Raw genomic sequence first — 22830 nt, 5'->3', positions numbered from 1 at the left:
AGTGCAGTGCCCATGATACTTTTAGGGGCCCACGAAAAGGTTTTAATTCTTTTAAAATCAGAAGAAAAAAATGAAACTTTTAGGGCCCACGAAAATCTATTAAATTTTGCCTAAAACAGGAAAAAAAAAATGTTGACGTATTTAAAGTTATATCAAAAATAATTTTTAATATTGATATTTCAGGGCTCGCCGAACCACGGCACGCGCAGATGGCCCGAACCCAGCTCTTCCGGGTTGCAATCTACTTGCCACGAGCGAGTAGATTGCATTATTTGTCGAGCCCTGGATATTATGGTGGGAGGGGCCCACAAAGGCAAAAGTGCCTAGGGCCCACAAAAGTCATGATGCAGCCCTAGGTATGAAACGTGAGCCTCTCTAGAACAAGCCAGCCCTTTTACATGATCAAAAATCTCTGTCAATTGGAGCACAGACTTATGAACTTTGCCAGAGAAATATTCTTCCAGGTGTTGGCTGCAAAACAGTAAAGCAAAATAAGCACACCCCATTTAAATGATCCAGATTTTATTGAAAATTAACTATTCAAATGGGGGCTCCAAGAAAGTAAGTGAAATTTCACTTCATAGAATAATGGAGAGGTTACTGAAAGTGTGACTGAAGAGAATGAATGCAACAGTTCGTTCAGCTATATGGTTACAACCACAACACACTTTGGCAAACGGTATGTCACGTGACCCAGTTTTACTGGATATTATTATTCAATCATTTAACTGCTGCTTTTACAAATGTATTCACTGAAAGATGACTGCCTTACCTCCAAATTTAAAATCTAGCCCTTTGCACTGCATCAATGTATCTGCCATGATTCAGAGAGGAAGCTTTTGGGAGGGAGAGGCAGGCAGGGGAGATTTTTCAGCTTCGCAGAAGGCTGAACGTACCTTGGATGAGATCAGCCTCGCACTAAGCCAGTCTCTGAATTGCAGTGTGCAAGGAAAGCCAGTGTTTACTGCACCAGCAATCAGAACTCAGCTAATCATAGAACAGTAGGACAGCCAGAAGAACCACTTAAAATATGAAATCATGACACCATTAAATCACAATGAAAAGGAAAGTGTCCTAATCATACAAAGCGTTCAGATCCTAATGGCCTTGGTTTTAAATTGATGTGCGGCCATTTGAGATTAGCTTCTTTTGGTTAAATTGGGTTGTTTTAAAGTTTTGGATGTTAAGAAAAAGCTGAACTGCATATGCTCAAGAAGCCCCTGTGAGCAAAGGAATTGTAAATTAAAAGCTATATATTATAAAGTAGGTAAAACATTAGTCCTTAACAGGCTAACAGGTCAGTTTCAGGATATTCAAACAGAGCTGGTTTTCAAATGACTGTAAAAATACCTTCTGTTTCATTCTTGTAAATCAAATACACTTGAGCAAAGTTTCAGACTCGCCTCAAGCTTAGATTTGCTCAGTCCATCCCAATTTTACAATACAAGGAGGAAAAGCCTTGAAGCTATTTAATGTCACTCTTCCCTAAAGAATATAAGTCCATGGTCACAACTGCTGGCTCCTGCTGCCGGAAGCCTTGCAGGAGAGGGGACAGGAGCAGAAGCTGGCCCTGCCGCATGCACGGCTACTGGCGCCTGCTGCCAGCGCACCCTAGATCCCCCATGCACAGCAGGGGGCTGGCAGTTAGGAGCTTCACATACACCCAGGACCAGAGGCTGGTTCCTGCTGCCGGCTCCCCAGCACAATTTAACTAGCTAACTGGGATTTCACATCCATAGTGGCAGCACAGTAAAACTCTAGTTTTCATCTAAATTAAGTTCTTTTTCTGAACAATACAAGCACTTAACTGCTGGGAACCAAGTCTCTGCCAAGGCCCAATGTCTTTAAGTCCTACGTCAAGCAGATTAGTATAAAAATAGATATAACAGAAATAAACTTGTTTTCACTGCACATGCATCAAGCAGAAACAGTCTGGCACTAGATGTATGTTTAAACACTATCTTAAGACATCAAACAGAAGCCTGTAAATGACTGGCAATACACCTTACTGTGCAAATTCCACAAGTTAAGGTCAAAAGATTGAATAAAGCTTTAAGAATTAGCGAGTGGGAAGAAACCCAGGGTATTCTTGAACATCTAAGAGTTCCATTAGCTACTCTGCTGAAAGAAAATATTGAGCTTGTTCTAATGGAATGGAGTTTGCACTCCTGTGCAACTATTGGTCACCAATATAAAGTCAACATTTGCTAACACATTCAAAGTCAAGTCAACTCAAAGGCAGCAGGATAGGGCAGAGTGGGAGACAGCTCCATGGCTCCTGCCTCTCGCCTTTCCCCGTGCTGCTGCCTCTGATACAGAGCAGCAGGGCTGGGGGGGGGAAGGGGGGGAAGAGACGGTTTTGAGAAAAACTGTGAGGGTTAACCGATTAGCCCAGGCTCATTGGTTAACCACATACACAGATACACGTTAACATCCCTAGACTAGATAATACTTAGTCCTATTTAGAGTGCAGGGGACTGGACTAGAAGATAGATTCATATTCCCTTTTTCATTAGCTGTGGGGAACGAATTATTTCCCCAGGTGGAAATATCTTAAAAGGAATATAACAGAACAGCTGGCATTCAGCATACATGCATTGGCTTTTTTATTTTTAATACCCTGGAACCACCTCCTCTACAGCTCATTCTGCTGGAGAGATGAAGGACAATTAATTTATCCCTCTCACTCCCATCTTCCTTACTCAGTGCTGTTCAGACGCTCTATTGATAGAATCTGAAAGGACAACTTTTCTTAAACTTTCCAAGGAGCTCGGTTCCCTCTCCATTCTTCGGGGCCTGCAGTAGCAATGTAAAACGGTTTCCTGTGGACAGTCTCCTCAAAACTCAGCTCAGTTTGGCAGGAATTTTATTGTTAGAAACTAATCATTTTAGAAAGTGTTTATAATTGTTATGTTCCTGACTACTACGCTTCATGCTCAGTTCTGCAATCTGCCCATAGCAGCTGCTTGGGAAAGGTCTTGTGATTTGTCCAAGCAATTAACTCCTAAATCTAATCAACTTACTGAATGTAGTAAATAGAGTCTACCTACTTTCCCTTCTGCTCGACTGTACATTTTGTTTGCTAACTTAAATTATCCTGGGAGCAGGGAGAGAGGCTCAGCACCTAGGGCTGAGACCAACATTCCACACCAGCATCTGTGCTCTGAAAGCAGACCCTGTTCCCAGACAGCTCTGACTGGTTGGAGCAGGGGTGAGAAAAGGACAAAGCAGGGGCGTGGTTGGCCTCTCTCCTCCTCCCCCAGCCCCAGAGCAGGAATAATATTCTGGCCTAACTTCCTGCTCTCCTCCTACTGGAGAAGGAAACATAAGGTCTGCTCCAGCACAGACGCAACAATGGCAGCTGCAAGGATATCCCATGTTGAGTCTGAGCTGTGGATAGGGGAACAAGCCCAGGGAGGATCCCAGTGAGCTTGTATCATATCTAGAGCCCAAAATCGAGGATTCGCTTCACCAGTGACTGATACTGGGGGACACTAGCCCCGTTCACTGATGAGCTCACTGCTGCTGATACAGATGCTAAGTGATTTCTGGTTGAACGCTGACGATGTGAAAAGTTTCTACACCCCAAGGCCAGTGTGGGACTGAGGAGCCCTTGCGAGTGACATCACAAATAGGACTTGGGAGGGTTAATTTGGACTCATGCTACTGAGCTACCGGGTGAGAAATGTAAAACCCCGTTTTCCTCTCAGACGTAGCCCTGCAGAGGCAGCTTTTCTGACAGGCCACTCCTCGTAAGATCGATGTTGATGGAAAAGTCAATAAGGTTAGTTTACACAGAGGGCGTAAAACAAAAATGAGTCCAACTGCCTGTGGCAACCACACCTCAGACTCTGTCCTTTAAAATGAGCAGAAGCAGCAGCTCCTTGTCTAGGAGGCTGGGTGACCTAACCAGATGAGTACTGACAGAAGCAAGGACTTTTATGAATATCTTCAATGAGGTAAAATGGCAGAAAAAAAATAAACACACTGTAGACCCCTGGAGGAGTCACTGAACACAAAAGCTAGGAGACAGACTCTCACCAGCTTGCAAGGAGAGAACTACCCGAGCAGACACCAACTGCATAATGTCCACTTCAGGGCCACACCTGTTTGGCCAATATTTCAAGGGGCAGTCCCAGAAAAGCACACTGGGGATGATATTAACTGACAGGAAAGCAGGAGGGAGCTAAAGGTGACCCAAGGAAGTGCTCCAGGAAAAGGGCTAGATCCTTGCTGGTAACTTTTTCAAGCATTGCCTCTATGCGACACCCGGGACAAGGTCTCTGGTGTCAAGCCACAGAATTCTCTTGGAAAGCAATGTCACCTCAGAGGATTATGCTGCATTACACTGATGCTCTAGCTAAAGAGGGGGAACCCCTCTTGTGCAAAAGACAACTATTAAGCACGCTAAAGTCTGTATGTTTATACCAAGTGTTCTGAAATTTGTTATGCCTCATGGGAGTACAGGGTATGGAAGTGATCCAAACATGAGGTTACCCAAAGGCTGGTCTACACAAGAAGCACTACAGCAGCACCAATGCAGCTGTGCTACTTGAGCATTTCTGGTGACTATGCCAACAGATGGAGTTAAGCCAATAGGACAACTCTATCTCCATGAGAGGGGGTATCTATTTTAGCAAGAGAAACTTTGCCTCCAACACAGCACTGTCCACACTAGTACTTAGGTTGATTCCTCAGGGGTGTGGATTATAAGACATCAAGGAAGTCTAGGCTAAAAACTGTGAAAAATCTTGACAGATATGAGCACCCATGGAAAAAAGTTAGTGGGTGCTTAGCACCCTGAAGCCCCCCTTCAGCTGTTCCTTGGCATGCAGCAGGCACTGGGAGGAGGAGCAGGGGGTAGAACTTGGCAGGAGGAGATGGGATAGGTGGGGACCAATGTTCACTAAGCTGTGCACCTCTGCAGCCACTCAGATTCAAACGCCACCCAGCTGATCAGCAGGTCTGGTTTTTGTTTGTGTCTGCTGGTGGTGCACATTTACATGTGCATCAGTGCACATAAAATGCATTCTGCACATGGATGGAAAAGATTCTAGAGGGAACACTGGTGAGGGTGAGACCTGAGCCAGAGCAGAGGCTGAGCACTCCCAAAGCAAAGAGGAAGCCTGTGCTTGTGCTGACAGTTGAACGGGACTATGAAATCGTATCCCAAAGGAAGAATTGGAAGCCTCAATACTTGAGACATTCAAAACTAGACAGGACAAAAGTTATCTTCAGGGTCAACTCTGCAATCAGGAGAAGGGAGGCCCAGATGTTTTCGTGCAGTGGTCCCCAACCTTTAGAGGCTTGGGGCGCCAGGGGGCGTGGCCGTTCGCCTGCAGGGCGCCAGAGGGTGGGGACACACACACCCGGGAGCGGCCCCCCCCCCATAGCCACGTGCTCGGGGGGGCCCACCCCCCTGCAAGCGCCGCGCACCCGGGGCCGGCGCTCCCCCCCCCCCCCCCCAAGTGCCGCTCGCCCGGGCCGTGAGCGGCCAATTCGCGGCGCTCCTGGGGCCGGCGCTTACCATGCGCCTGGGCCAGCTCCGGCACAGCGCATGCACCATGTGCCCGGGGCCAGGCCAGCCCCGAGCACTTGGCAGGCGCACACAAATGGCCCCGTGGGCGCCATGGCGCCCACGGGCAGTGTTGGGGACCACTGCTTTAGTGGGTCTCTTCTACCTCTCATTTCTACGAACAGTTCAAATTCCCATGTCATGCACAACAGTAATAGAACCCTTGAAAAACCAGCCCAGGCACAGCAGACATTTGAAATAGCTGCAGAATGCTGCCCAGCGGCAGATATCGGGCAGGGCGAGCAGGGCGGCTGCCCCGGGCCCCACGCTTTAATAGGCCCCGCGCCTGGTGTTTTACAACTCTCATCTGCCCTGCTTAGAGCAGGGTCGGCAGCCTGGGCCCGCGCGGGAGCCCGATGTGGCGCTTTGGAAGATCGAGCCCCACCCCCACCGCAGCAGGCAGCCCGCGCAGGAGCAGCAGCGGTCCAAGCAAACCCCGCACTGGTCGGGTCCGGCCGCGAGGCAGCAACAACCCCGCCCCCACGCAGAACAGACCAGCATGGCAGGGCCCGTTGTGGTGCAGGAGCTGCGAATCGGCAGTGGAGGGTCCCTTGGGGCCGCTCCTGCTCCCCCGCACAAGCCCATTGGCCGGACCTGGAAAATGGCAGCTGCAGGAACCCACCAATCACTGCTCCCCTCAGGCTTTTAATCCCCCAGCACATGGCCAGGCAGCGCCTGTGGGAGAAACAGACGAGCAGTGCTTCTAGGTATGTGGCCCCCCAGCCACTCCCACTCCAATATCTTCACCCACATAACCCTCCTCCCAGACCCTGCACCCCAGTCCCCTGCCCTGGGGCACAGTCCAAACCCCTGGCCAGACCTGCCCCAGGCCGGCTGGTCCCCAGCCCACTTGTGTGGTCCCCAGCTGATTTTTCTGTGGGGTCAGTGGCCCCTAACCCAGGAGAAGTTTCCCACCCTGTCACAGATACAGGAGGCCCCTGCTTTATAATAGCTCGATTTACAACCCTCCCCCCACCACCACCATTATGACCTTTTTCCAAAGTGGGGAAAGGGCTAAAATCCCCCAATTTACATCCTTGGCCTATTGTAAATGCAGGCTCAAGTTAGGACTAGGGTTGCCAGGTGTCTGGTATTGGCCCTGACAGTCCAGTATTTATGGCTTCTGTCAGGTAAAAAAACCCAGAAAATACCGGACCAGTAAAATGTCTGGTATTTTCAGTTTCTCAGCTAGAAAGCCACGTGGGACGTTCTTGCCCTGCCGTGTCTGGTAGGGATGGAGTGTGTGAGATTTAAAGGTGCCATGATTTTTTTTTGTTGGGGGTGGGAGGAGAGACTTTTTTGCTCAACATTTGGACATCCCTCCCCTTTTTATTAATGCAGAATTTTGTTTAATAATGAATTACAATATAATTAGAATAAAAATTATCCAACAAAATTAAGTTTATCAAATTTACCCAATTCACATTTAATATGAAGATAAATGCACAAATTGAAGGCTGATGCCTTTTTTCTATATTTTTCTCCCAAGGGGGGCCCGGAGAAATTGTGCTGCCCTGGACCCCACAAAACTCTCATCCGCCCCTGACACTGCCCTCTTCAACCCAAGTGTTAAAACCTTTTATTTTGGTCTGTTCCTGCTGCTGCACCACACATTAGTTCTTCCGTGATGCTGCAGCAGCAGTGGCCAAGTGTGACACTGGAGAACACTGCCTCCATCCCCTCAGTGAGAAGAGTTGCAAAGCAGTTGACACAGCTGCCACTTTGAAGCAACAGTTTCTCTCGCCCTTGTGTAGTACACCTTCTTCTAGCTGCCAGTGCTCTGACCTGCCTGGCCATTTCGTCTAGCAGCCTAGAGATCAAGTATGTAGCTGCACTGAGCTAGGAATTTTTAAATAGCCCCTTTTTGTAATACAACATTGTTAGGAGAAGAGTAATTTCTGCCTCCCATTACAGCTTTCAATAGAATCTGATCCAATGAATCTCTCTCAAAATGAATACAGCAATACAAACTTTTCATCTTCTGGCGGAAATTAAGAGTGTGGCTGCCTTGCCTGCATATTTTTAGCAAACATGTGTCCAAGTTCATGTCATCAACTCCAGAATATTCCTGTACAAAAAAAACCTAAAAAGGGCATTCTTTGCCATCAGATTTGTATGCTGGAATTCTGTGGAACAGGGACAGAAAATCCTCAACTGTTGTGTCTCAGTTCCTTAGTAACAGGACTGAGGGTATAACAGCGGTTTATCAAAAACCGGAGATCTAGGGAGCCTTCACTCTGGATTTCTCACAATAGCCTGCATGTCTATTAACTTGCAAGCAGAGAAAAGCTTTTACTAAGTTGGTCCTTTTAATGTGTTGTGTCCTATTTAATAATCTTTCACCTCTAGACTGTGTCAAATATTAGGAATGTGTATTAAAAAACTGATTGGATATGCAATTTCAGTACTTCCCTGTTCCTACACATACACCTGAATTCCAATTCCACATGTAGCATTATTGTTCAGGTCACATATAAAAAAAGGCAAATTTAAGGTTTATCTAGGCTATACTTACACCATCAAACCATTTTAGTGGGAAGACAGCTTTCACCTGTAACAGTTGTTATACCAGTTCCATGAATTAGATAAACTATAGCAGAAAAAGCAGTTTTTTCTGCTATAAATATCCACACAAGGGCTTTTTCTCACTTGGCCAATTCAGTTTGGGCTATCATTTTTTCCCCGTCTTCTAACTTGGCCTACATTTAAGCTTTGCTGGCAAAGCCTTAGACTGGAAAATGTCCAGTTTAGGGATCCTTGTGCCTGCCCTAAGACTGCAGTGTGTGCTCACCTATTGGACACACCTGTCACTTCACTTGGTGAGCCTTCCACCTACAAGTTGTTTTAAAAACTTACAAAAACCAAGCACTTGTTCACTGAAGGATGCCAGAGTGACTGGCCCTTGCAAGAAAGGAAGCAGGGTCCAGAGCACTGGGTCTGATTACCTTCTGCCCAACTGGGTTTAAGGGAAGGCACATGAGCCTTACATGGGGCAGACAGCTGAGTTGGTGTGGGATGTCTGTCAACACTCCAGGGAGGAAGAAGGCTCCTGCTGGGCCTGAAGATAGAGGGAAAAGATGCGAGCACAGAAAGGCCATGGAGGTCGACCAATAGTGAAGAGGTGCTGGGAGAGCAACATTTCTGTTGGGCAGAAAGGCTTTGTGCAGGACTTAAGCTGGACCCTAGAAGCATTTTGAATATCTGTATTGTGTGGACTTTTCAAGCAAGCCTGAGTTAACTGGAAATTTGAGACCGGCTTCAGCGGAGCCAAACTTGTTAAGCACAGGGCACCAGAGGTCAGATGAGTTATTTGCTAGAATGCAAGAGCAGTTTCCACTTCAACCAATAAAGTTATGCAAGCAGTGATTAATTGGGTTTAAAATTTAATGTAAAATCCTAGAGTCAATGAGCTAGCACCAGAATCAGTCCTGAATACATCTTGTACATTAGAATATATTTAGAAGTGGTATGTCTTGTGAACAGATTGTCTTCCTACCCTAGTCCTCAGCATAGCATTGAGGTCTCAAGTTATGGCTTGTCTATACAGCAAGCTACTGCACCGCAAGCCAGTACATCAGCTTGCCTTGGTGTAATATCCCATGTGGAAAACATTACAGGGCACTGCAAGTCCTGGAGTGTGCCCTGGCATACATATGTACAAAGAACTACATTATGTTTACAGTAAACAGACTCTAGATTGTTTTTAGATCAGTGACTGTGCCCGGAATACATGGGGACAATAATTATCTATGTATTTATGACTCTCTTCAGGAGTTATCAAATTCACCAAGTATAAAAATTATCAGTCGTTGAACAGCCCAGATGACAGAAGAGGAGGGTGTGGGTCACTTAATGTTTACAAGGTTTTAACGTCATAGAACTTATGCTGTTAAATTACCATTCCAATAAAGTCTTTTCTCTTGGTAGGAGTGACTCATTTGCCCCATGTAAAGTTTTCAAATGACACTCCCATGTCACAAATGGTTCATTGTTACAGTAACACTTGCTTTCAAACCAGCCATATGCTTTCTGTATGAGATGAAACGAAGGACTCACCTGCACTGCCAAGCTGTTTATAAAACCTGTACTCTAAATGAAGTTGTGGGGCACGGGATTTTATTGGTTCCTGCAACCAGAGAAGGATGAAAGAATGGTCACATTTAAATACAATTTAATGTCTATGGACATTTTTCAAATTTTACGCCAACCCACTGCCACCCAAACAGTTCAACTGCACATAATAATCTAACACAAGAATGGACTATTAGTGGTCATCTAAATGAACAGTGGACATAACAATAGACACTACTATAAGAACATTATCTCACTTAGGAAGAAGTTCTAATTTTAGACAATACACCTCTTTCAATACTTGAAGTCCCAGAAAAGAGAAGACAAACTTCCACTGAAAGATGCTCCTACTTGTATGACCCTATTTGAGAAACAGTCACAGCCCTGTAAGCATATTCTCTAGAACACACACCACCAGCAATGTACAAGGCACAACCACTGGATCACTGGCAGTCCGCATGGCCTTTTTGATCATCACTAACATCAGTTTAAGCTAATTTAAAACCACATTTTGCTGGTTTAACCAGCACCGTAATTGTATAAGCATACGTATAAGCATATGGCCTTGCTGCCAGCAAGCACTGTGAGCTGCCCAATAAAAACCATCTCATATTGGAGTCTTCCATGCTGAACCCCTTAAATATCCCAAAGTGAGTAACTTACAATATTCAACCGTCTGTAAAATCTCTGATTTTAAAAATTTGGTTCATGTGTTGGTTTATAAAAATATCCAATGAAGGCTCTTTAAGTGTTACACAGATGGAAGTTGAAATTGGTAGAGTCAAACTTTGTTCAAATGTCTAAAGAAAATCATTTAGGACCTGCTTCAGGTACAGTTTCAATTGAGTCTCCTGTGTCAACTCTTCCCTAATTAAGTGTTGTGCGATGTTAGCTAAGGGTAGCACAGGCCTTGTAGAGGAATTGAGCACGGTCTCTGCTGAAGCATGCAATACTGGACACGTACAAGCACTCACTCTCTACTCAGATTCCCAAAAGTCAATTGCATACCGCTGAAGGACAGAGTCCAGCCATCTTCACATGTTTTTATTGTAATTAACCCTCCATAGTTTGCCACCTGACTATGAACACACAAGGCGGTCTGGATGAAGGGGCAAGTAATCCAAGGAGCACTGTGATCCTCAGTTTTGGGCACACCTCAAATTCAGCTGGAAGCAAACAGAACTCTTGGATGATGTGGCAGACGAGGTTACGTCCCCTCTAGCAAACTCATGTCATTGTCATTTAATAGATTTAGGGGACAGCACCAAAGTTTTGGAGTTGCGCCTTGTCAAAGTGTCCTCAAACTGAGATTTTCCCCTGCTTCCTCCTTCATGGCTCACAAAGGCTATCGAGATCAAGCTGTGCAAGGCTCCATCTTTTAACCTGTTCTCTTGGAGTCTGACAAAGATCAGGAACCTGCACACTGCACACAAAATAGGCAGCTTCTCACACGGTCTGGGTGAACTGTGGCTTACTCAGACACTGTTCAGGAATTAACTGTAAAGACAGACAACTAAAGTTTTAGAATAGCTTCAGTGTGTTTTTCTTGAATAAAAAAAAGCAATTTCTGTTTAACAACATTTATTTACTTTGGGGACTGAGAACTTTCTGGTTGTCTTTTTTGTTTTCAAGATATACATCTTGGGTTTTTATGGAATCAAAAAGCTAGCTCATGTGTTTCTGCCAGTGGTCAACGTGTTAAGTGCTGTACAAAGGCAAAATATTTGCCCTAACAGGCTTGCAATCTTTAAAACAATAATGCTGAGGCAACACAATCATGGACACCATCTAGTCTAAGATGGCAACTTTTGAGCATATACATGATAACCCAAGAGTTAGCACCATTCTCTACGTGATATCCTCTACACCATTGTTCCAGTTTAAGAAAGGTGCCACAGCTATGCTTCAAAATTCTCAAAATATCTATTCTAACTGAAAAAAGTCTTGCTCTCTATCAACATACTACCCTCGCCCAGGACGACCTCGCTTCTGTTCAACCAGAATACAGTAAAAATAAACGTAGGATGAAAAAGCTGCCCCCATGCATGATATTTGCAATGGTCAAAATATTTTTAGGTATATAACCATTAAGTTCTACTCACCAGTTTGATTGCTACATATTCATTGGTATAGAGATTTTTCCCTGTGAAAGAGAGAAAGATTTTCAGTATCACAAGTATGACAGACAGTATTGCTAGCCTCAGGAATTGTGCATGATAAAAACCTATGAGCAATTCAGACAGTACCATGAACAAACCAAACCTAGGTACAATTACTCATAATCCATAGTAAGTATTATAGCTCACCAGGCTACACCAGTAACAGTCTGGACTAATTTAGGGGAGATAATGGTTTTTAACCAAATGAAATTTTTAGTTAAATTTGATTTTCTTATAAAAGGCTTTTTAGAAAAGAAACCAATTTAAAATTAAAATAAGAATATGACAGCTGATATTAAACCTAAGGATACGATCATCTATTGCAAATGTTAACCAATATGCATCTGCTCCCATTTAACTAAAAGTTAAACCACTGAACTGGTGGAAGACCCTGACTAAGCATTTTGAACCAGAGGCTGCTGAAGAGCTAAATCAGCTTTTAACAGAAGTTAGCCTCTTCTGCAACTGCAGTGAATATTTTCTTGATTTCAATTTATTCAGCTATTTTAGCTCAATGGCTAGTTCATTCAAAGTTAAGAAACCAATGAGAGTAGAAAAAGCAGAAAAGCTTGTCTTCCTCTTCCAGTCTAAGAATAAAATAGATGAGAGGGAGAGATCTAAAACTTAAGGTTTTAGAACTAATGACTTGGCAACCCAAAACAAGTTCAATTCACTAACTACAGATACTGTACTACCCTTGTCTGATAAGTTTTACATGTAAAATATGGTGTAACAACCTGATAAGTTTGTGATAAAAAAAATGTTACACTTTTTTCTTAATTAAAACTTTTAATATATTGTTTTTATACATTTAATTGAATTGGAATTTCCATCCAAACAGAGCTTGACAAATTACAAGTAAAAAATTAATCTAGGAATTAAGATATGCATTAGTCATGGTCATCTAAAATAAAACCAATAACAATTAGAAATCTGAATAATGTCAGTTAATTGCCTAAACATTAGAGATGTAAGCGACTAGTCGACTATCCAATAAGCCTAAGCTTATCACATAGTCAACTAGTGACTCAATCAGCAGGATCAGGAGCCGGTACTGGGGCGAGCCAGCTTAAAAGCTGGTTTCCCCCAGCACCATCTCTGCAGAGGGCAGGGGAGGCAGAGGTATAGCGGGGAACTAGGTGCAAGCTGGGACAGTTGATTCCTGGTTCGTGCCCAGTCCTCCCACTGCTGCACTTCTGCTTTTTAAATGTATTAAGAGCCGCTGCTACGAATACATTTAAAAAGCAGAAGGGCAGTGGGGTTAGCTCCCGGGGCTGGGAGCTAACCCCACTGCAGCTCTGCAGTTTCCCCCCTTATTGACTATTCAACAGAAATTCCATTGACTAGTCCATTTGTTGATTAAACACAATTTAACACCCCTACTAAATACATTTGTATAGTGTTCTCCCAATTAAAAAAAGAGCAGCACAAAATTAAGTGTAAAGGCTCTATTGTGGCTACATTTACATTGCACTGCAGTGTGAACTATGGGGATACATAGATATAGCAGAGCTCTCCAAAGAGCTGTGCTTTAACTATCCCACGTGGACACTACTGGCGCAAACTAAAAGATCTCTACTCCATGTTAACATATAGAGGATTGCATTAACAGCAACCAGGCACCAATTAGTTGGTGATAGAAGTGTCCACATAGGGAAATTAGTGCAACTTTGTTGTGCTCTGCAATTCACACCCTGACAATCCGCACTGTGCCACAGCGCGCACAAGCCTTAAACTGAAAAATCAACATGTTTTAATGGTTACCAATCAATCAAAATCAACCTCTTTAAAAAGATAACAATAGTACAAATGCCAAGCACAATTCAAGTTAATTATTTAAAGTGGGGATTTAAATAAATCGACCCTGCAGTAATTAGCAAGATACCAATAATACCTACACAGGCTGGGTTATTGTCTGGGTAGCCTTCATGTTCAGTACATATATTCCTGATTGTCCATGCTTTATTTGTACCATACCCAAAAGATATGCAAGGCAAACTTTCTATAGTTTGTTACAATGTATTTGCAGAACAGGGAACCAAGAGAAGCTACTAAAACTGCTTTGAGAATTAATTTTCCTCTAGGAACATGAATCCGGATAGAAGTTACAAGACTTGTTTCACTGGTTTTCAATGCTGAGGTCTACAAACATAAGAACGGCCATACCGGGTCAGACCAAAGGTCCATCTAGCCCAGTGTTCTGTCTTCCCATAGTGGCCAGTGCCAAGTGCCCCACAGAGGAGTGGACTGAAGACATTGATCAACCGATTTGTCTGCTGCCATCCATCCCCAGCCTTTGACAAACATTCTTTACCTCTTTGGCTAATAGCCTTTTATGGACCTAACCTCCATGAATTTATCTAGCTCTTTTTTAAACCCTGTTATAGTCCTAGCCTTCACAGCCTCCTCTGGTAAGGAGTTCCACAGGCTGACTGTACACTGTGTGAAGAAATTTATTAGTTTTAAACCTGCTACCCATTAATTTCATTTGGTGTCCTCTAGTTCTTATATTATGGGAACAAGTAAATAACTTTTCTTTATTCACCCTCTCCATGCCACTCTTGATTTTATATACCTCTATCATAACTCCCCCCCCCCCCAGTCTCCTCTTTTCTAAACTGAAAAATCCCAGTCTCTTTAGCCTCTCCTCATATGGGACCCATTCCAAACCCCTAATCATTTTAGTTGCCCCTCTCTGAACCTTTTCTAATGCCAGTATATCTTTGAGATGAAACCACCACATCTGTACGCAGTATTCAAGATGTTGGCGTACCATGGATTTATATAAGGGCAATAAGATATTTTCAGTCTTATTCTCTATCCCTTTTCTAATGATTCCTAACATCCTGTTTGCTTTTTTGACTTCCGCTGCACACTGTGTGGACGTTTTCAGAGAATTATCCACGATGGCTCCAAGAGCTCTTTCCTGATCAGCTGTACTAAATTAGCCCCCATCATATTGTATGTATAGTTGGGGGTATTTTTTCCAATGTGCATCACTTTACACTTATCCACATTAAATTTCATTTGCCATTTTGTTGCCCAATCACTCAGTTTGGTGAGATTTTTGAAGTTCTTCAGTCTGCTTTGGTCTTGACTATCTTGAACAGTTTAGTACCGTCTGCAAACTTCGCCACTTCACTGCTTACCCCTTTCTCTACATCATTTATGAATATGTTGAATAGGATTGGTCCTAGGACTGACCCTTGGGGAACACCACTAGTTACCCATTTCCATTCTGAAAATGTACCATTTATTCCTACCCTTTGTTTCCTGTTTAACCAGTTCAGTCCATGAAAGAATGTTCCTTCTTATCCCATGACAACCTAATTTACACAAGAGCCTTTGGTGAATGACCTTGTCAAAGGCTTTCTGGAAATCTAAGTACACTATATCTACTGGATCCCCTTGTGCACATGTTTGTTAACCCTTTCAAAGAACTCTAATAGATTAGTAAGACAGGATTTTCCATTACAGAAATCATGTTGACTTTTGCCCAACAAATTATGTTCTACAGGTCTGCCAATTTTATTCTTTACTTTTGTTTCAACTAATTTGCCCGGTACTGACGTTACACTTACTGGTCTGTAATTCCTAGGATCGCCTCTAGAGCCCTTTTAAAATATTGGCATTGTTAGCTGTTTTCCAGTCCTTGGGTACAGAAGAGGATTTAAAGGTTATCTATAACAGGATGAGCATACTACTTTTACTCCTACTGCACTGGCACAGCATTTGCACAGATGTATTCTCTGTATGTGAATGCAAGGACTACTCTTAGAAGCTGGATTTTAGTACAAAGATGCATATAGCTGTACATCTCCCTCTGCTAAGAAGCCATATTGTGAGTGCCCCAGGGACCACAAGGACACAGAGTCCGGGCTCTAGGCTGAACGTGAATATGTACATTGCCATTTTATAGCCCCTCAAGCCCAAATCAGCTGACATGGACTAGCTGACGGTGCTTTATTGCAGTGTAGACCTACTCCAAGAGAAGCCTCTATGAAATACGATGCATGGCAGATCAGCCACGTGTGCTCCCAATTCACTCACGTGTCTGGCAACTAAAAAGGCAACCTTCATGGATAGCATGGCATGGAACACGCGGCCATAAGTTCAGTCCAGTAAGTACTGAGTGTATCAAGGTGAGGTTTCACCACTGGTACAAAGGTCTCTGCTTCCTGCTGCCATGGAGAAGCCACACAGTGGGTAACAGAAGGCAGCAGTACAGAGCAGTAGCTCCCACTGCCACAGTGCGGGGTGGGGGCAGAGCAACCCGATGCCACCCCACACAACACCCATCTATAGGATAGTGGGCACAGCGACCAGAGGGAGCCCCCAAAGCGTGGGGCCTAGAATGGGCTGCTGCCCTGAACCACCCTATGGATACGATGGCTCTGCTTAGGAATGAGTACTCCCGAAAGGGGGCGGAGAATCCTAGTAGAACACAAGCTAAACGTGAGCCAAGAGTGTAACACTGTTACAAAAAAAGGTGAACCCCATTCAGGGATGCACTAGAGCAGGCCTACTCAACTTTGAAAGCCCCAGGGGCCACAATGATACTCACAGCTCATGCTGAGAGCTGCAACTGAAGTGTGGTTGCAGATACATATAAATATATACGCAAATAGCTTCTTTCACAATGACGAGCATGAACACAAAGCACTTCCCACAATGCTCTGGCACTCCCAGCACCACCTTCCAGGGGACTAGAAATGCCAACAACCTATACCAGTCTGTTCCAGCCAGTCTGTCCGCTTGCATCTTTCAATGCTCACCCCTCCTGGGAGATGACTCCCCATCATGTAGCGTGCTCTCAGTGGAGGCCGTGTTCAAAGGATCCTACCTGTAGGCCACATCTTAAGCCCCACATAAGCGCAAACTGCACTGCAGGCTGCAAACAAATGGGCTGCAGGCCACATGTTGCATAACCTTGCACTAGAAGGAATGCTGTAAGCACAACAAGCAGTTCCACTCTATTCTGCACTGATTAGCCAACAACTGGAGTACTGTGTTCAGTTGTGGGTGAAACACATCAGGAAAAATGTGGACAAACTGGAAAAAGTCCAGAAGAGAGCAACAAAAAGTTACTAAATGTTTAGAAAACATGAACGATCAGGGCAGATTGATTAAAATTGGGTTTGTTAGTCTGGGGGGGGGGGAGACAGTGGGGTCTTGATAACAGTTTTTACACACACAAAAGGTTCTTACAAGCAGTGAGAAAAATTACTGTCCTTAACTTCTGAGGATAGAACAAGAAGCAATGGGCTTAAATTGCAGCAATGGTGACCTAGGCTGACATTAGAAAAAACTTGCTATTATAGTCATTAACAGGGCTTGACAAACAGCGGTGAAATCTGTTTTAGTTTAGCTTAGTACGTTACTTGGATCTTCTGACATTACTTGCAACCATTTAAATCCTACTTTATACTTAATACAATCACTTTTCATTATAAAACTTCATGTAAATAATTGCACCACAGCTATGCATCTCTTTTATTGATAAAGGCTACAAACATCTTATGAGATCACAATGTATAAGCTTTATGCATAATGCGATGGATTTATTTGGGGTTTTGGTCCCATTGGGGCAGTGAACCATGGTGCTGTGCCAAGTCCCTGTGACAGACTTCCCAGAGCTGAACTGTTCTCAGTATCTGTTACTTTGCTCAAGACTGAGGGAAACCAGAGCTTTGGCTAAGCAGGACAGGGTAGTAGGGTGCCCAAGAGGGCAGATGGGCAGGCTCAGTGGTAGGATTAGCACATCAGGTGACCGTCTCAAAGGGATCTCTGTGACTTAGCCCATCACAACTTCTCCTGGTCCCTTCCCACCCTATGATTCTATTAATCGCAATACATATGCACAAGCAGACATGAGGCGTAACGAGCAAAGACAGTTCTTGACAACGGTCCATGGTCAGATGGTAAGCTGTCTTATCAGGACATTCATGCCCTGGGATCTTTTCATAAGGAAGGGGCCTACATCAAGAGCGAGTCCAGAGGTCCTCTTACAAAATCTATGGTTTTATTGGGAGTCACATAGGACTTCACACTCAACAATTTTAGGAGACAAAGCAAGAGTAGTGTGACCAACTTACTGGATCTGCCCATAAGCAGCCAGTCATCCACAAATTGATAGATGGCCATTTTGTCTCATTTGGGTGACCACCAAAACATAAGCCATACAATAAAAGACATTTTAAAAGACTGAATAGTTTAAAATTATGCTTTTCCATTTATGGTGCACCATGCAACAAAGCGCAGGTATATTCTACATTTTAGTCATCTTTAGCACACATTTCAAATATTTGTAGTATGCAACAGGGTCAGACATTGGATCTACTTTATAATAGCCTGAGGATGTTGAAGGCCAGGACTTCAACAGGGTTCAAAAAAAGAACCACATGAATTCATGGAGTATATGTCCATCAATACTTGTTAGCCAGGATGGATAGGTAGGAATGGTGTCCCTAGCCTCTGTCATAGGCTGGAAATGGATGATAGGAAAGGAATCACTTGATTACCTGTTCTGTGCATTCTCTCTGGTGCACCTGGCATGGAACAGTCAGAAGAGAGGACAGTGGGCTAGATGGACCTTTGGTATGACCCAATCTGCCCATTTTTACTAGAGAATGTACTTGGATTTACAGAAAGTCCTTGACACTCAAAGGCTCTTATGCTAAGTGAGCTCTAAGAGGGAAGGTTCTCTCATGGGCTGGTAACTGGTTAAAAGAAAGGCAACAGAGTAGGAATAAATGCTCAGTTTTCATAATGGAGAGCGATAGACAGTGGTATCTCCCAGGGTTGGTACTGGGACCAGTCCTATTCAACAGATTCATAAATGATCTGGAAAAAGGGGTAATCCATGAGGTGGCAAAATTTGCTGATGATGCTCAACTGCTCAAGACAATTTAATCTAAAGGAGATTGAAGAGCTACAAAGGGATCTCATAAAACTGGCTGACTAGACAACAAAATGGCAGATTAAATGTAGTGCTGATAAAAGCAAAGTAATGCACACTGAAAAAACAATCCCAACTATACATATAAAATGATGGGTCTAAATTAGCTATTGCCATAAAGAAAGAATTGAGACATTGTGGATAGTTCTCTGAAACATCTACTCAATGTGTAGCAGCAGCAAAGACCAGTAACAGAATGTTGCAATTCATTAAGAGACAGATAACACTACAGGGAAAAAAAAAAAAAAAAAAATCACATTGAATATATATAAATCCATGGTATGCCAACATCTTGAATACTGTGCGCCGATTCGGTCACCCCATCTCAAAAGCTATATTGGAACTGGAAAGGGTTCAGAAAAAGGCAACACAAATTATTAGCAATATGGAACAGCTCCCATATGTGGGGAGATTAATAAAAGTTTAGGAGATGTTAGTTTTGAAGACACATAACTAAGGAGGAATATGATTAGAGGTCTATGAAATCATGACTGGTGTGGAGAAAGTAAATAAGGAAGAGCTATTTACTCAAACACAAGAACTAGGGGGTCAACAAATGAAATTAATAGGCAACAGGTTTAAAACAAAGAAGCATTTCTTCACACAACACAGTCAACCTGTGGAACTCTTTGCCAGATGATATTGTGAAGGCTAAGACTAATGCAAAGTTAAAAAAAACCTAACTAGGCAATGGGAGATTTGAGCATTAGAAATGTAGATAGCTGGGTTTGTGATGACTGGGAGAACTGTATGGTCACTTGACTGCCTGGTGCAGAGGCTGTGGATCTCTTGAGGCATCTAGATAGACTTATGTGTAGTGCTGGGGAGGAGCCGGTGGACGTGGTTGATGTAGGTACCAATGACATCGGGAAGGGTAGCAGAGATGTCCTGGAGGCCAAATTTAGACTGCTAGGAAAGACTGAAATCCAGGACCTCTATGGTGGCATTCTCGGAAATGCTTCCCGTTCCACGTGAAGGGCCAGGTAGGCAGGCAGAGCTTCAGAGTCTCAATGCATGGATGAGAAGATGGTGTAGGGAGAATGGGTTTAGCTTTATAAGGAACTGTGGAAACTAGGGATGGGGGAGCCTATACAGGAAGGATGGGCTCCACCTAAACCATAGTGGATCCAGACTGCTGGCACTTAATATTAAAAAGGTCGCAGAGCAGTTTTAAACTAAGATGTGGGAAAGTCGATTGGTGCAGAAGAGTACGAGGAACAGACAGAGATGGCTCTTAGAGGAGAGTCTACTGATAGAGATTCTCTAGGTTTTAGTCAGGAGGAGAGGATGGAAGAGGATAAAGTGTGGGCCAGATCAGACGAAAAACGTTAACAAAAAAGAATGACACATCAGAAGAGGACAAATAAACAGTGACAAGTTTTTAAAGTGCTTGTACACAAATGCTAGAAGTCTAAAAAATAAGATGGGCGAACTAGAGTGCTAAAGGAGGATACTGTCTCATGTTAAAGGAGGATACTGATATAATCGGCATCACAGAAACCTGGTGGAGTGAGGACAATCAAAGGGACACAATCATTCCGGGGTGCAAAATATATCGGAAGGACAGAACAGTTCATGTGGGTGGGGGAGTGACACTATATGTGAAAGAAAATTTAGAATCAAGTGAAGTAAAATTCTTAAATGAATTAACATTCCATAGAATCGCTGTGGATAGTAATTCCTGGCTCTAATAAGAATATAACAGTAGGGATCTATTATCGACCACCTGACCAGGACAGTAATAGTGACTATGAAATGCTAAGGGAGATTAGAGAGGCTATCAAAATAAAGGACGAGATGCAGACACAGAATTGCTTAATACCTTAAACTAGTGGTCTCCAAACTATTTTCATAGCGCACCCCATCAGTAAAAAATTTGAGTATGCACCCCAAATATATGTATTTTTATTTTATAATTTTTTTAAAAATTTACTTTGACCCCCATTAGCCACACCTCTGACCCCTGTTAACCATGCTCCTGACCCCAATTAGCCACACCCCCTGACTCCCATTAGCCAGGACTCAGGAGGTAACACTCTCAGGGCAAGATGGACACATGACCAGAATTAAAAGGTGTCATGTGACTCTTCCAAGGACTTTTCACACCATCCTCCACCAATAGGGATTAGTTTGGCCCCCACCAAACCCTCTCATGCAATTATCCTACAATTGCATTAACCCAATTTGTGTGACATTAACTCAGGGTAGAGGGGGCAGAGAGGCTGGGGAAGTGTTCCCTCAGTTTCCTCCCATGAGCAGAATGAATTTTGTGTTGTGCACCAGTACTGAGTTCATGTGGCTTGTTTGGATGTGCCACTGTGGCACCCAAGTTATTAACAAATATCGTATAAACCTCTACCTTTTCCCTCTGCTGCTATGTCTCCTCCCCTTGCTCCATCAGCTCCCCTGATGCCTGCTGCCACCTCACTACCCTCACCCTCCTCTGGTGTCCTGAGTCCTGCCATTCTCACTGCCCCCAGTCCTCCTGTGACCTGCCCCCCTCCACCAGCCCTTCCCTCCCCCCGTGCCCACTCTTCTAGTAGCCCCACTCTGATCATGTGAACTACCTCCCTCTACACACCTGCCTTGTCTCTCCCCCCTGGTGCTGGTCCCTCCCCTACAGGTGTCTGCCCTTCTGCTTCACCCCCTGGCACCTGTACCTTCCCTTACCCCTGCACCCTCCTGGTGCCTCCCCCTTCCCTGACTGCCCCCTTTTTCCCTGATGCCCACCCCCTCACCACTCTGCCCCCGTTCCCCTCATGCCCTGTGCCCTCACACCTGCCTTGCTCCATCCCCACCTTCCTCATGTCCACCCCTTCTTTCAAGCCTTATCCCAGCACCTCCCCCTCTTCCCTCTAGCCCCCAATGCCCTGACCCTCTCTTCTCACTGACAACTGTCCCCCCTCTCACTGACAACTCCCCTCCTGCCCTTTTCCTCATTGTCTCCACTTAGCTCCCTGGCATTTTTCCTCCTCCATGCTGTCCCTTGGTGCCTTTCCCCTTTCTTCTCCTGACCTGCCCCCTTCCCCTCAGCACAAGCCCCTTCCTTTTCCACCCCTTCCCCCTATTTTTCCCCGCACCCCCACGCCCTGCCTTCCAGTTTGAGTCTTGATCGGGCCCAGTCCCAGCTACTTCTGTGGCCCCAGACCAAGTGCCGGGCCTGGAGCTGGGCCGCGTGGTTTTAAAGTCCCGGGCCATGACATCAGTGCACGCCCAGGCATCTCCCCTCTCAGCTGTTGCGTGGGCGTTTGAACACGCCGCACATTCTCTCCCTCGGATGTCTTGCAAACCAGTCGTATCCCCTCTCAGCTGTTGCGCGGTGGCATGCGCTCTGTGTCTCACGGACCCCACTTTTGAGACCACTGCCTTAAACAACTGCTTCTTGGAGCAGCTGGTACAGGAACCCACAAGGGGAGAGGCAATTCTTGATTTAGTCCTGAGTGGCGTGCAGGATCTGGTCTAAGAGGTAACACAGACTCAGACTTTAAGGTCAGAAGGGACCATTATGATCATCTAGTCTGACCCCCTGCACAATGCAGGCCACAGAATCTCACCCACCCATCCCTGGAATAATCCTCTCACCTATATCTCAGATATTGAAGTCCTCAAATAATAGTTTAAAGACCCCAAGATGCAGAGAATCCTCCAGCAAGCGATCCGTGCCCCATGCTACAGAGGAAGGCGAGGCCCTGGAGGTAACTATAACAGGACCGCTTGGAAATAGTGACCATAATATAATAACATTTAACATTCCTGTGGTGGGAAGAACACCTCAGCAGCCCAACACTGTGCCATTTAATTTAAAAAAGGGGAACTATGCAAAAATGAGGCGTTTAGTTAAACAGAAATTAAAAAGGTACAGTGACTAAAGTAAAATCCCTGCAAGCTGCATGGACGCTTCTCAAAGACACCATAACAGAGGCCCAACTTAAATGTATAGCCCAAATTTAAAAACATAGTAGAAGAACTAAAAAAGCCACCATGGCTTAACCATGTAAAAGAAGCAGAGAGAGATAGAGACCTCTTTTAAGAAGTGGAAGTCAAATCCTAGTGAGGCAAATAGAAAG

At 44.3% G+C, this 22830-nt stretch overlaps 1 protein-coding gene across 8 annotated transcripts in view; it reads right to left on the bottom strand.

Moving 5' to 3' along the window:
• The window catches only part of CSNK1G1 (casein kinase 1 gamma 1), a 171008-nt gene that overhangs the window by 68310 nt on the left and 79868 nt on the right, over positions 1-22830 (bottom strand). For all 8 annotated transcript variants that reach the window (XM_075897483.1, XM_075897479.1, XM_075897485.1 and 5 more), the window contains 2 exons: positions 11749-11789; positions 9632-9701 (listed from right to left, as the gene is read on the bottom strand). In XM_075897483.1, the coding sequence (XP_075753598.1) occupies positions 9632-9701; positions 11749-11789 (111 nt within the window). The remainder of the gene's footprint in view (positions 1-9631; positions 9702-11748; positions 11790-22830) is intronic.

Source organism: Pelodiscus sinensis, chromosome 14, assembly GCF_049634645.1.
Source record: "Pelodiscus sinensis isolate JC-2024 chromosome 14, ASM4963464v1, whole genome shotgun sequence".
In the NCBI taxonomy this organism is placed as follows: Eukaryota; Metazoa; Chordata; order Testudines; family Trionychidae; genus Pelodiscus; species Pelodiscus sinensis.
Note: the sequence above shows the minus strand (reverse complement) of the source record. Positions and strands in the feature narration are given on the sequence as shown.